Source organism: Salmo salar, chromosome 07 (genome assembly GCF_965601325.2).
Source record: "Salmo salar chromosome 07, fSalSal1, whole genome shotgun sequence".
In the NCBI taxonomy this organism is placed as follows: domain Eukaryota; kingdom Metazoa; phylum Chordata; class Actinopteri; order Salmoniformes; family Salmonidae; genus Salmo; species Salmo salar.
Window position 1 is genome coordinate 22,241,555 of NC_138297.1, and position 15,980 is coordinate 22,257,534.

General features: G+C 38.3%; 1 protein-coding gene across 1 annotated transcript in view; it reads left to right on the plus strand.

Moving 5' to 3' along the window:
• The first annotated feature begins 281 nt into the window (after positions 1 to 281).
• The window catches only part of LOC106608787 (phospholipid-transporting ATPase ABCA1), a 253,841-nt gene continuing 238,142 nt past the window's right edge, over positions 282 to 15,980 (plus strand). Inside the window, exons 1-6 of the mRNA XM_082977279.1 lie at positions 282 to 414; positions 674 to 801; positions 4,097 to 4,224; positions 5,142 to 5,345; positions 12,568 to 12,775; positions 14,154 to 14,255. Of these exons, the coding sequence (XP_082833405.1) occupies positions 293 to 414; positions 674 to 801; positions 4,097 to 4,224; positions 5,142 to 5,345; positions 12,568 to 12,775; positions 14,154 to 14,255 (892 nt within the window). The 5' untranslated portion in view covers positions 282 to 292. The remainder of the gene's footprint in view (positions 415 to 673; positions 802 to 4,096; positions 4,225 to 5,141; positions 5,346 to 12,567; positions 12,776 to 14,153; positions 14,256 to 15,980) is intronic.

The following is a 15,980-nucleotide window of genomic DNA, read 5'->3' on the forward strand; positions in this document are numbered from 1 at the left end:
AGGGTGGATGAATTAAGATGGCCGTTTACCATTGAAAAAAATGGTCAGGTTCAGTCTAACTCTCCCGTAGACACCAATGCAATAGCAGCTGGGTCTGGTCTACTTTGTTCCTTGAGTTCCATTGAAACAAAAACAATTAGGGAGCGGGAGGTCTCACTTCCTCTTCTATCTCTGACTGCAGTATGTATCTTTGAAGAAAAGTGGAGGATGAGGACTTTTTGGTGGTCATGTATGAAAGGAAATGATAGGATAGCTTATGTTTCTGGTTCCAGGTCATTATCCAAATAAAGCCATGCCGTCCTCCGGGGTGCTGCCTTGGCTTCAAGGCATGATGTGTAACATAGGCAACCCTTGTGCAAACCATCCCACGCCAGGAGAAGCACCAGGACAAGTCAACAACTTCAATAATTCCATGTATGTAGAAGGGCAACCATTTCAACCAATTTCCCTACAGTGACAATTTCCAAATGTACTTCAATATATCCTAGTTTGACTTACATTATTTCCCCTTGATAATAGTAGGTTGTGATGCTCATTTGGCCATTGATATTGTTTTAGAATGTGAGGTATAACATATGTGAAAAATGTTATAGCTATCTTTTATTTAGCCATGCATTGTTTAAGATTTTTCTTGAATAATGTGACTTTTTTCAACCTTCCTCTGTCTAACCAGAATTGCTGGGATGTTGATCGAGCTGCAGTCACTTCTGGCAAACAGATCCATCCTAACCAAATTCCAGAGGCTTTCAGAGGATGTGAACCATTGGGCTTTGATTATGCAGACATCTAACCCTGCAAACGGTACTGTATTTCAACATTTCAACTCAAATTGTTCAAACTGTTTTTAGGGCTCTGGAAAATCATGAGCCCTTTGGAGTGGTGATCTACTTTGGCACACAAACTCAACCGATCCAGTAGCCACTGTTCAAAACTAAGTCTTAAACCAAACACTGAAAATCTCATGAATAATAAAGCTTTTACAGCTTGTCCAATTACTGGTTCAGCAGTAATTGGAACGGTATAATACTTTACCAGACTGACAATCACTTCGCCATGGATTTGACCAAGGTCCTCTATCAACGAGAGTAGCCCATTCACGATTTGTTATTCTCCAACATCCCTTGAAAAACAATGACAACTGATTATTTATGATCCAATTTTCTGTGTGGAGTGGCAGATCGTTTATCTTTATAAGTTGTTACTTTGCATTTGGCTCATTTAGCCTGATGATATTCAGATTTTCATAAGGCACCTAATTTGCAAATAGGCAAAAGGGGGCTTGGCCATTGTTGAGCCTCGCACAAACACCACACTGAAAACCACATTTGCATTTTGGGGTCGCGGGCTTGTAATATACAAGATTAAATCCATCAGAGATCTATGCCACAGCTTAATTAATGAGATACGCTGTCTGAGGCGAGATGGCGAAAGGTCATTAACGCAAGCAAGAAGCAGAGGGATATCAAAGGGATAGGGATGGCAAAGGTGACTGTATTGTGCTTCTCACCGGAGATGATTAAATGTGTTAGGGTGGGGACTCCAATCTCGTCCGGCAACCAAGTTCAGTCGGAGGCGAGAGCATGTTTTTGGTTTTGACATGTTAGCGTAATGTTGTCCTACCTGATTAGTGGTGTTACAATGATAATGACAGAGGTAGTAGTAAGAGTATACTATTGGTAAGAGTATAGTACTTGTAAGAGCATAGTGGTAGTATGAGTATAGTATTAGCAAGAGTATAGTGGCAGTATGGTTATAGTATTAGCAAGTGTATAGCATTAGTATGAGTATAGTGGCAGCATGAGTATGGTATTATCAAGAGTATGGTGGTAGTATGAGTATATTATTAGTATGTGTATAAGATTAGTATACGTATAGTATTAGTAAGAGTATAGTACTAGTAAGAGTATAGTATTGGTAAGAGTATATTGATAGGAAGATTATAGTATTAGTAAGAGTATAGTATTGGTAAGAGTATAGTATTGGTAAGAGTATAATATTAGTAAGAGTATAGTGATATTAAGATTATAGTGATATTAAGATTATAGTATTAGTAAGAGTATAGCATTAGTAAGAGTACAGTATAGTACGAGTATAGTATTGGTAAGAGTATATTATTAGTAAGAGTATAGTGATATTAAGATTAAAGTGACAGTAAGAGTATAGTGACAGTACGAGTATAGTGATAGGACGAGTATAGTATTAGTAAGATTATAGTACTAGTAAGAGTATAGTGATAGCAATACTATAGTATTAGTAAGAGTATCAGTAAGAGTATAGTGCTAGTAATATTATTGCATTGGTAAGAGTATAGTGAGAGCAAGAGTGTAGTATTGGTAAGAGTGTAGTATTAGTAAGAGTATAGTGATAGTAAGAGTATAGTATTAGTAAGATTGTAGTGATAGCAATAGTGTAGTATTAGTAAGAGTGTAGTGATAGCAAGAGTGTAGTATTAGTAACAGTGTATTATTAGTAAGATTATAGTGATTGCAAGAGTATGGTGATAGTAAGAGTGTAGTGCTAGTAAGCGTGTAGTTATAGTAAGGGTGTAGTATTAGTAAACGTGTAGTATTAGTAAGAGTTTAGTACGAGTGTAGTGATAGTAAGAGTGTAGTGATGGTAATAGTGCAGTGATGGTAATAGTGTAGTGATAGTAAGAGTGTAGTGAAAGTAAGAGTATAATGGTAGTAAGAGTATAGTGATAGTAAGAGTATAGTATTAGTAATAGTATTGTATTAGTAATGTCATAGTGTTAGTAAGAGGATATTATTAGTAAGAGTACAGTATTTTTACAAGTATATTGATAGTATGAGTAACTCTACCTGTGGTTTAAGTCAAAAGTCCTTAGCATATCCACCAATATTGATACTCATGAAATTAGTTCCATAACAGATTTCATTATGTTCTATTTATTTACTCTAGAATACTTAACCGAACCATGTAGCCTAGTAGCTAACCATTGTACAGGAAACTAGCACTGGGATGTATTCCGCTTGTAAGCTGCACCCTTACATTCTCATTCAAAGAGGGAAGGTTTGCATTCAACAGTCGATTGGTTTTGATTTTGTCGCTGCGATTATGACTATCAGTGGGAATATATAGCTAGCTGGCTAATTGTTTTTGTTTGAATGATGCATCTGGACACTGTACCAGCTTTTTTGTATCACCTGGCTGCTGGTTCCTGGTCTTTTGAAAACAGAAATTGAAGAGTCGTTTGAAGCTTGGGCTCGTAGTGAAGACAGCTGGCTCCTACTCTGAACTGTGTATGGTGAGCTTTCTGGCTCCCAGAGCTGCTGAGCCATCACCCAAGTGGGTACCATACAGTCTGGAGGAGGAGAAGTCCAGTAGCTACACCACTCAGACTGGTTCCCAGAGTAGCCGTCTACATGATCGTCACCAGACTCCATCTTTATCAACCATCTCCCTGACCCCCTTCCTCTGAACTGTCCCTCTCCATCTTTGGAGGATGCATGCACTCAAAGATTTGGCCTCTATTGGTTGACCTTACTAAAGCTAGGCTACTCATGATGATGTATTGGTTGACCTAACTATAGGTAGGCTACTCATGATGATGTTTTGCTTGTACTGTTTTGCTTTTGAAGCACTTTGAGATTGTTATGAATAGTGCTATAGAAATGTAATTTATTATTATCATCAGCACAAAAGGGCTACTTAACTGACTGATACACATTTAGCAACGATGTGCGAGCTCTCACTGAAACAATTCCACTGTTCGACCCTCCCTCGCTCTTATCCACATTTTATTGCAACATTCACTTGGAGAATACAATACAATTTAAATTCTGATTCATCAGTAGTTTATGACCCAATGCCCTCCAAAGTGATGAGTAAACAAAAAGACGAATCAAAGCAAAGCACTCTGGGAAATGCTACACCTAATGCTGTCAACAACAACATGAGAAAGGAACATCACCTCTTTCAGAAATATCTCCCAATCTTTGATGTTTGACACTTTTAGGGAGTATATTACATTCCGTCTTCCAAAAAAATGATACAGCTCCCTCAAAAATAGTTTTCACCCCAGATCCATTCTAACGCAAAAGCACAACTTGTTCTCTTCTCTCCCTTCCTGTTTAAGGTCAGCCCATTCCTCTGAGAAGTATCCTAAATGACAATGAAATGTTCACCGCATATCTGAAGAAGAACTTGTCCATGCCATTGACAGTAGTCAACAGTCTGATGAACTCAAATATTCATCGGAATGAGGTGAGTCAGCATAACGCCACACACATTTTTTTCACGCCATAGTACTGCATGCAAAAGATGTGCAGAAAGGTCCGGAAACAACATTGCACTCTTAACAAACACAACACAACTTTATTTGTCTGCTTTTCTCTTAAACACCTCGCCCACACAACACACGAACACAGACTTTTCAGCCAGGGTGCAGTGGCGCTAGAGCCAGTTTTGAAATGTCTTGTTCAAGAGCAAAATGGTTGGAGATTGTAGTTGGGATAAGAGAGGGATAAGGGATAAGAGTCCTGCACTTCTTTTAGTACCCAGCTGTTGATTCAAACCAGGGACCTCTCCAACCACTAGGCTACTACCTACCTCCCAAAATGATTGAACATATCACTGAATGTATTGCAAGGACATAATTTTCATCTTTATTCAAGCCCAGCACTAACACACCTGGTTCAACTAATTTTACTAATCCCCAAGCCCCTGATTAGTAAAATCAGGTGTGTTAGCCTTGGGGGTTCCCAATTGTGAATACTTGGGGGTCCCCCAGTAGTTGATTGAGGAACACTGCTCTACCTGGCTGAGACCTTTGTCTTTGTGTTTGGGTGAAATAAAGCTATACTGCAAGTGTGATCTATGAGCGACCCATTCAGATGTTCCAAATTGATACGCTGTTCCAACTGATATCAGATGACGTGGAGGAAGACAATTATGTGTGCCAGGCAGTACACAATTCACTGACAAGGGTGTTCAGATAGAATGCACAATGATTAGGAGATCACCACCTCCACTCACTGTCTAATGTGTGCGTGGGCCGGGGGTAGTGTGTGTGTGTTGTCTGTGTCTGCTCATGTGCATATGTGCAAAGTACAAAATTAAACTAAAAAACTGAATCAGATAGGTTTCTTTCACTTCTGACACTCATCATATCCTTTAACCAGATGATGAGCATTTCAAGGCAAGACGACCTGAGAACTACCCTCTGCAATGGAACAACTCTTGATAAATATGTGGAATTCACCAGCGTGTCTGACAAGGAGGCCTTTCAGAATGTCAGCTGCTCCCTCCCAGCACAACAGATGAGACGAGCCAAGGAAGTTTTCCTACAAAACCTGGATACAAGGAAGATACTCACCAACGTAAGTAATTGGAATTAGGCTTACAACTGAATGCTGTCAATTTACCTTAAACCTGGAATCCTTAATGGTGAAACGGCCACATCCGTTTGGGATATTACAACAACAAATAAGTTACAGCAAACAATTAACATCGTTTTTTTTTCTCTGACATCATTGCACACGCGATAGAACAGCAGAATACCCACACTGCTCGATGCAATAACGAAGATGCTGGGTCGGACAGTGGCGCTGTTTCCCCTAATGTAGATTCCATCTTCAATTGTATTGTCTGTTTCACTGTGACATACAGTGCATGTAATGATGCAGCATTGTATTTCACTGACCTTTTCTCTCTTTTGGATCTTAATTGTTTGAAATCTATGTTAGTCACTGCCTGATGGTTGTGGCATGTGGCATATTGGTGATTCGCAATTAGTGGCTATTTTCAGTCCAAGACATCCACATGTCACCAAGAAGGGAACAAATATTAAGGCTAAATCAGGAGTTCCTAGGCTGTAGTCAATTGGAGCTTGTTACTGTCAAATTGCAGGCATATCCTGCACAGCTGTAACACTCAACTTAATACTGCTGTATAATAATACATATTTTAGTTCTATTGAGCTGCATAGTTTCTAAGAAGCAAAGAAAACATTCAATTGGATTTACTTACTTATTCCTTTTAGCTCGTAGTAAACCGTGCATTGAATTGGATATATACAATATTATACAATAGTGTGGAGTCGGCAATCATTTAGGTTTATATTCTAGATCATTTCCTCTGGAGTATTTTCGTTACTGAATCTTGTATCTCACTGTCTCCAATGCGTGAGTTCACTTTTTCAATCTTGCATCGAACAGAGAGCATCCTAAGGTCAAAACTGTCCAAGGCATTCACCATCTTAACCTGCGTTGTTTATTGCACCTTTGAAATATGTGAGAGTGTATCTGTCTCAATATGTTGGCATGGTGGTATAACGGTTTGGACGGCTGTAGGGGAAAAGTATGTTTGAATAAACCCAAGGTGAGAGATTTTCCCTAAGCCTGAGAAGCTGAGCATTTTGCTCTGTTAAAGAGGCTGTATGGAAGTTAAGTTACAAAACTCATGGAACCACACAATACTTTGTTTTCGGCTAACAATATGCTTTTGCTCGTGGGCATTGGGAGTTGTATCCCTTTTAGTCAAATGAGGTAAATTCTGGGAAAAATACAGTGTATTCGGAAAGCACTTGACTTTTTCCACATTTTGTTACGTTATAGCCTTATTCAAAAATGTATTATATTGTTTTTTCCCCTCATCAATCTACACACAAAACCCCATAATGACAAAGTAAAAAAAAAAGGTTTTTAGACATTTTTACCAATGTATTAAAAATAAAAACTGAAATATCACATTTACGTAAGTATTCAGACCCTTTACTCAGTACTTTGTTGAAGCATCTTTTGCAGCGATTACAGCCTCGAGTCTTCTTGGGTATGACGCTACAAGCTTGGCACACCTGTATTTGGGGAGTTTCTCCCATTCTTCTCTGCAGATCTTCTAAAGCTCTGTCAGGTTGGATGGGGAGCGTCACTGCACAGCTATTTTCAGATCTCTCCAGAGATGTTCGATCGGGTTCAAGTCCAGGCTCTGGCTGGGCCACTCAAGAACATTCAGAGACTTGTCCCGAAGCCACTCATGCGTTATCTTGGCTGTGTGCTTAGGGTCGTTGTCCTGTTGGAGGGTGAACCTTCGCCCCAGTCTGAGTTCCTGAGCGCTCTGGAGAGGTTTTTATGAAGGATCTCTCTGTACTTTGTTCCGTACATCTTTCCCTCAATCCTGACTAGTCTCCCAGTCCCTGCCGCTGAGAAACATACCCACAGCATGATGCTGCCGCCACCATGCATCACTGTAGGGATGGTGCCAGATTTCATCCTGACATGCCACTTGGCAATCAGGCCAAAGAGTTCAATCTTGGTTTCATCAGACCATGTGCCTTTTACTGAGGAGTGGCTTCCATCTGGCCACTCTACCATAAAGGCCTGACTGGTGGAGTGCTGCAGAGTGCTGGTTATCCTTCTGGAAGGTCCTCCCATCTCCACAGAGGAACTCTGGAGCTCTGTCAGAGTGACCATCGGGTTCTTGGTCACCTCCCTGACAAAGGCCCTTCTCCCCCGATTGCACTGGCTGGGAGGCCAGCTCTAGGAAGAGTCTTGGTGGTTCCAAACTTCTTTCATTTAAGGATGATGGAGGCCAATGTGTTCTTGGGGACCTTCAATGCTGCAGACATTTTTTGGTACCCTTTCCCAGATCTGTGCCTCGACACAATCCTGTCTCAGAGCTCTACAGAAAATTCCTTCAAACTCATGGCTTGGTTTTTTTCTCTGACATGCACTGTCAACTGTGGGACCTTATATAGACAGGTGTGTGCCTTTCCAAATCATGTCCAATCAATTGAATTTACCACAGGTGGACTCCAATCAAGTTGTAGAAATATCTCAAGGATGATCAATGGAAACAGTATGCACCTGAGCTCAATTTCATGTCTCATAGCAAAGGGTCTGAATACTTATGACAATAATATATCTCAGTTTACTTTAATACATTTCTAAAAATGTCAAGAAACCTGTTTTCGTTTTGTCATTATGGGGTATTGTGTTTAGATTGACAATGATTTTTTTTATGTAATCCATTTTAGAATAAGGCTATAACGTAACAAAATGTGGAAAAAGGGAAGGGGTCTGAAAACTTTCCAAATGCACTGTATCTGTCCATTTAATGGACCCTTTTTGGCTCAAGAGCATCAAAGCCAAAATGTTTGCATAACCTCTTTAATTGAAGTTTGTTCTCTATGCTTCTCCTGTCATGGTCTCCAGTGGCCGTAGTAAAGTAAAAGCAATTCAATTTGTTTGAATAAAAATTTATATTTTCTTGATTTCATTTAAACATAATTTCCAGTAGAAGCTACAAAAGAGTGCACAAGTTTATCTTTGAGAGAAAGTGTATGGGACAGCAAAAGCAATAAATAAATGATTAGGCAAGAAGTACACAGGCGAAAAAAAGCCATTTGAGCAACTTAAGCCCGGAGGCATTTTCAGTCATAGACAAGAAAGCCAGACAAGCTCCGAGCAAAATGGAGCGGGGAAAACATTCTTTCACACTCAGAGAGATGGGAGTTGCGGAAAAGTGTTGATAACAAAAACATAAAGAAATGGACTTAAGAAAGAAAAAAAGAGACAGGGTTTATCGAGACAGAGTTGAGTGGTAGTGGGTGATTTGGACATTTGTTGCAGCTTAGCACAAAGCACGATAGATAGTGAGGTCATAGGAGGTGTTGGACAGTAAGTAACTGGTGCTCTCTACTTCTGTCATACAATGGTTAAGGTGCACAGTAGGTTAGAGATGTATGAAAATAAGATGTTTTGACCTTAAATTAATTTAATTCAAAAAAACTTTATTGATCCCCATAGGGCAAATAGGATTCGTCACCAGTGTAGAATACATACAGTGATTAGAACGCATACAACATATAGGTGAAGTTTTACAGGGTCAGCCGTAGCAGTACAGTGCCCCTGGAGCAAATTAAGGTTAAGTGCTTTGCTCAAGGGCACATTGACAGATTTTCACGTAGACGGCTGGGCTATTCGAACAAGCAACCTTTCGGTTAATGGCCCAATGCTCTAACTGCAAGGCTACCTGCTGCCTGAGCACTGATGGCTGTTGGAACAAGTACAATACATTACGTCAATGGCATCAACAGAATAAATATAATTTAACATCTTACAAACTAGTAGTGTTGTTATGATGACAGATGTTTTATTTCAAAACCAATTCCAGGTTTAGTATCATGATACCGAAACGATACTCAATACCAAAATGATATTCGATAACAAAACGATACCACAGCAAAATAAAAAAAATGATTAGGTAAAGACACAGAATAACCACTAGGCTTATTTTTATTTTTTTACATTTAACAATATGTTGATAACTGGTAGAACAAATAAAAATAAATGGAATATCTTCTGTTCTATATTCAATTTCTTGCAAAAATAAAACACCACATTAAATAACAGAAGAATACCTTACATTTTCCAGATAAGAAACCATATCGGAAACTTTTTTTATAAACTGTTTTAAAATGTAATTTAATACATATCAGGGTTAATTTGCTCATCTATGATTCATAAAAGTAGATTTTTTGTCTTAGATTAAGGTTAGGATTAGGTACAAGGTTAGCGGTGTGGTTAAGGTTAGGTTTAAATTCACATTTTAAGAAAATAAATTATAGAAATAGGCGGGGTTTACGACTTTGTGGCTGTGGTAACTAGTGACAACACTGCTGGCTGGCTAGTGGCTACTGCTAGCAAGGCTAGACAAACGTGAAGTAGTGTAAATACTGTATATTCATGTGCATTTCACATTACTTTGGGTTGTGTAATCATATTATAATGCTAACATGAATGTCATGCTGAATATATGTTGATGTCATTGTCACTCAAAAATAATAAAAATGTAGTCGATTAATTACAACGTTACAATGCAAATCTAACATGTAAAATGTATCATTTATGTCATTTTGGAACTAAATCTCCCTTGCGCTGCACTGCTTTGGTCACATTTTGCTTAGTAGTTTCGGTGGGCTGGTCATCATCTCCTCTGTAATCAAAGTATTCCCATAGTTTGCTTCTGCAGACAGTTTTGTCAACAAGCTACAGGCGTAGAGGTATGATGTTTTCGTTAGAAGAAGCCATGCTGCCGGCTATGCATATTCATGGCGTGAGGCTAGTATCATAGCATCTCTCTCCATTTAATACAGGCAGTTGATGTCAACAACCTTTACCAAATTTTCAAAAAAGGATTACAATAACGAAATGTATCCCCCAATCCAAAGAAAGGATAGGCGGGAGCTAGAAAGTCTGCCATGCCGCTTTGTGGACAACGACTCCTATTGTTAGGGCGGAGAGACATGTATCTTGTCAGTATATCCATAAACTTTGTTACTACTGCCCACCGAGAAGATTCAGACAAAATACTAGACAGACTCATTGGTCTCAATCCATATATGACTTGAGACACACAGAAGTACTGAAAGTAAAAACAATTCTAGTACCAAACTATGTTCTAGTATCGAAAAAGTACAGACGTTTTGGTGTACCGTGTAAACACTACAACCTACGTAGCACTTATCCCAGGATAAATATATAATAATAACCAGTGTTATTACTTTTTATATGATTTGAAAGTACATGGAATTACACAGGAACACTCGTTTTTGTCCCTGACTCATTTTCTGACAATAATATAAATATATATATATATATAAATAATGCCAAGAGTGTGCAAATCTGTCATCAAGGCAAAGGGTGGCTACTTTGAAGAATCTCAAATATAAAATATATTTTGATTTGTTTAACACCTTTTTTGGTTACTACATGATTCCATAGGTGTTATTTCGTAGTTGTAATGTCTTCACTATTATTCTACAATGTAGAAAATAGTAACAATTAAGAAAACCCTGGAATGAGTAGGTGTTTGGGTGTTATGAACTCTGAAACAACACAAATCTGAGGGGGTCATTTTTGGGCATTCCTTAATTAAGAAGTTACAGTACCCATTAAATCTAGTAAGGTCACTGCCTTACTAACCTTTGTAGTTTCTTTAGTCCACAATGAAATTAGTGTTCTATTTGTGTAACCCCATTCCATGCTCTTGCCTCCTTTGGAAACACAGCTGAGAAATGACACATAATGCGGAAAATAAAGACTGTAACATCATACAGTTTACCAAATGGCTCTGAGATATTGCCTTGTGCCATGGGTCTACTTTTAAAGCCTTTAATATGATACAGCCCAAGACCTATCTCCCTGCCCATTGACTACTTAGCTGTGATTTCAAGCTGTTTCACCCAAAATTTCCTGAGTGAGATGCCCATGCTTTTCCAATCAGCGTGTCTTAGCTTCCTTGTGTGTTGCTGCCGAGGGTAAAATTGAACCAAAATGAATGTACTCAGAACTTAATAAGGGCTGCCTCAATTGCCGGGATAAACGGGGATTCGAGTGACACTTCCTTGAATTCGTAAACACTCTGTGGCTTATACTTTTCTTAAACACAACAGGGGGATTAAGATTCTCTCTCTCTCGATTTGAGATATGTTTTTCTCAGTGAAGGTCACCAGGGACTCATGTCAACATACTCCTGACACATAGAAATGATAGTGTTTAAGGACATGTACAGTGGCTGGGCTGCCTTGGGCCATTGTGCTCTAGCCATCAGATACGTGGTATGGATATGAATCATATTCCTACCATTTCAGTAAAAACACATCCACTTAAAACAATCATTACACTGTTACGGAAGATATTGTTCTTGGCCATGTTTGAACTAAGTTAACACATTTTGATGGAGAGCACTATTGGAAAAATGCCGTGTCTAGGTTTTTTTTCTTCCAATGTAACAGTTACTATACTTAATATAGTGTTGTTTGTCCTCAAGCAACCATTGTTTTAAACTGAGAGGACATGCACCTGAACAATGAAATACATAAATACTCTCTGTCGGCCAATTTTATTGCAAACACCTGAGGTGTTTGATGTAACATTTGAGGTGTTAGCTAAAAGGGGAAGTTCAGTATTTTACAACTTTATGTTAGATGGTTCCTCACTCTGAAAGTAGTCTATTGGCTACAATAAACTGTAGTCCATGGTTTTAAACACCCACTACAAACATCAGCAAACTTGTAAGCTAAAAGCGATGGGAGTTATGAGCAACAGTTAATTCAGATTGAGGAACCATGCATCTTACATTAAGTTGTAAAATACTGAACTTCCCCTTTAATACCCTTAAGCCTGTTACAAACAAATACGCATTATGTATTGGATATTACTCAACAACATTTGCTAAATCAACTTCTTATTCCCTCATTTAGCTACCTTTGGATGTGAATCCGGCAGAGACATTTGGATTAGTGGGGAGAACTACAGAAGATGCATTACATGTGATTGATGAGGTTGGTGTGGTAGTTATTTACCATCTGAAAGGATAGTGGGCCTACATGGAAATCTAATAACATTCAGTATGTGTCACCCAGTAACCCCTATATGACTCATTGTAATCAATAACAATAATGGAAATATAAAGACACGTCTATTGAGCAATTGCATGATAATGGATAGAATCATATCAATTTGTTGTCTTGAAGTCAATAAATGAAGTACTACACTGCCATTTTCTGATAATTTGTTGTTGTAATAACCCCCTTCACCAATACAGATGAACAAGTTGCAGAACTCAATGTTGTTCAAGTCCGCTAACACGTTGGATTTCAAAGCGGATGCGTTTGGTAGTCTGAACATGCTACTATGTGGCAAAGCTCCAGACTCCAACTCCACAAATACCACCATGAATTTCTCTGCTTCTGGACTGACGAGGAATGACACAGAAAACAGTGAATTACTGGATGCCAGGAACCGCAGTTCCAGTAAGTATAGTTAATAGTACACAATACCTTGACCTATCAAAATACTGACTTCAATTGTTGATATTTTACAAAACAAGTACTGTCATTCAAGGTAACATTTTGGTGTTGTTCTCTACACTATGAAGCAGACATAAATGTTATATATTTGTGACACTAAATGGTTCTTATATTTTTATTTGATACAGTATATTGTATTAACGTATAGTCATTTCCCAGTAAGCCAAAACTGGTTCTGTGAAAGTTCCCAGAACATTTCATTAAATTGTGGTAAAAGTGTAAAAAACATTCCCTCCAAAACTTATAGTAACACAACATATGTCCAGTTGTGTAGACAATTATACAATGCTTGTATTAGGGTGCAAAAAACATTCCTCTGATGTTAACAGAACATATTTTTTTGTGGGGACAATACAAAAAATAGGTTCCCAAAACACAAAATAGTTGATGACCTTCATACAATGGTTGTATCAGGGTGCACAAAACTTTCCCTCAATGTTCCTTAACAATGTTAGTCCTTAACAGTAAATTATATTTTACTGTAAAGGAATTTTGTTGTACAACAGTTCATGTGGAAACGCATATGGCAATTGTGATATTTATAGACGTTTTTGAACATTTTGAAATAATTATATATTGTAGATCCATTGATTCTTAAACAATATCAAGCCTTGAAATAGCGTATTATTATTGTGAAAAGGGTTCTTCGATCAGTTGTTCTGTCAAACAGCTAGCCATGTTGTGTAATGTACAGTATGTATACACAGCACAGACATGGCACTGCACCATGTTCAGAAATGACATTCATGAATGCTTCAAAGGTCACATTTGTCAAGTGGAATGTGTATAATTCCTGTGAACACTGACGATTTGTTCAAAACATAGGCTGCAATAAGCTTCCTCCAATGACAACAAATCCATTTAGTACAACAGTTACCTGCTAGGCATACACATGTGGTTGCTAATCCCAACGACATGAAATAAATATGACTTTCTGTTTTCCAACAAACGGTCATGCTTTAAAATGCAGCAGAGCCCTTGTCTGTTCTGTTTATTGATTTATTGAGTTAAAGTTTTTTAAGGTCAGAAGATGCCATACTAAAAACCCAGAGAGTCAGAGGTCATTCAATTCAAAATTCATCAATAATAAAAACGCAGTTTCTGTCTAAAGAGAAAAGACTAACAAGGGAAATAAACAAACTAATAGTACAGGTAGTTAGCAATAAAAACGATACTACTGTCACGTATACAGCGCTCGAGGTCACCAGACTGCTCATTATTACGCACACCTGTCACCATCGTTACGCACACCAGCGCCTCATCAGATTCACCTGGACTCCATCACCTGCCTCAGCTGGCTCGTCGGGCTCCCATGCCTCAGCTGGCTCGACGGGTTCCCACGCCTCGGCAGAGGCGACTGGCCTGCTCCTGGTCCCCGGGACCGTCCCTCTGGTCAGCATCCTGCGGCCGGAGCCGCGCGTCAGTGAGGGGATACTGTCACGTATACTCTGTGCGCTATTACGTACACCTGTCGCCATCGTTATGCGCACCAGCGCCTCATCAGACTCTCCTGGACTCCATCATCTGCCTGATTACCTTCCCTATATATGTCACTCCCTTTGGTTCTTTCCCTAGTCCTTATTGTTTCTGTTTCAGTGTTTCATGTCTATACACTACTCGTGTTTCTAGTTTTGTTCCTTGTGTTATTTATTATTAAGTCACTCCCTGTACTTGCTTCCCGATTCCCAGCGTACAGGTTACAACTACAGAGATCCAAAATAAGCTAAAGGAAAAACAAAAATAACTGATTCAAGATTCAAGAACGATCTAATGTGGTCTATTACAAACTGGATGGAATATGTAAAAAAATTATTCCCGAATCTTCAACACAAGAACGCTACCAAAAATAATTTGCAGAAACTCGTTACTAAAGACGGAGTCATCTATTATTCGCTAAATTATATTTTAAAAGAGGAAGCTAAATATTTTATATAAATATATATTCTCCATCTCATCCTCAACCTCTGACTGACAATTACTGTAAGGAATTCTTTAAAAAAAATGTCAATGAAAATTAACAAGTGAACAGAAAGATCAGTGCGAAGGCCAAATTACAGATGAATAACTTTTTGAGGTTATTAAATCCTTTCAGTCTGGAAAAACCCCAGGGCTTGATGGCATACCGGTAGAGATACAGTATATCAAGCCTTTTCTGATATACTCAAAGCTCCATTGTTAGCTTGTTTTAACTACTCTGCTACTACTACTACTACTCTGTCAGGCTGGCAGGAAGGTCTGATTTCACTATTATTCACAAGACCCAGATGGGATCCAAAAGATCCAGTCTATCTAAAAATACTAGCAAAATTGATAGCACTCAGAATTAAAAAGGTTTTACCAGGTAGTGTTCATCCTGATCAGACAGGTTTTTTACACGGACGATACATTGGAGAGAATATACGACAACTACTATGAATAAAAGAACAAAATTAAACATCTAAGAAGCCAGACCTGGTATTTATAGCGGATATTGAAAAGGCCTTTGATAAAGCAAGGCTGGATTTTATTTATAAATGCCTTGATTTTTTAATTTCGGTGATTCTCTTATAAAATGGGTAAAAGTAATGTATCTCAACCCCAAGTGTAAAATAGTAAATAGCGGCTACTCCTCAGAGAGTTTTGAATTGTCAAGAGGAGTTTAACAAGGGTGTCCACTGTCACCATATCTATTCGTTAAGGCCATCGAAATGCTAGCTATTACAATCAGATCAAATAACATTAGAGGATTAGAAATCCAAGGCTTAAAAACAACGGTGTCCATGTATACTGATGACTCAAGTTTTATATTAAGTCCACAAGATAGATCCCTGCAATGTCTCATTGAAGATCTAGATAACTTTTCTGGACTCTCTGGACTAAAACTTAATTAACATAAGTGTACAATATTATGTATTGGATCTTAAAAGAAAACAGCTTTAACATTACACTGGAGTTTACCTATAAAATGACGGTGAAGTAGACATACTTGGTATTCATATCCCAAAATATATAAATAAGCACTCCACAATGAATTTCAATAGAAAACTTGTAAAAATAGACAAGATCCTGCAACCATGGAGAGGTAAATACCTGTCTTTTTATGGAAAAATTACACTGATTAACTCCTTAGTCATATCTCAGTTTACTTACTTATGGCGCTGCCTACTAC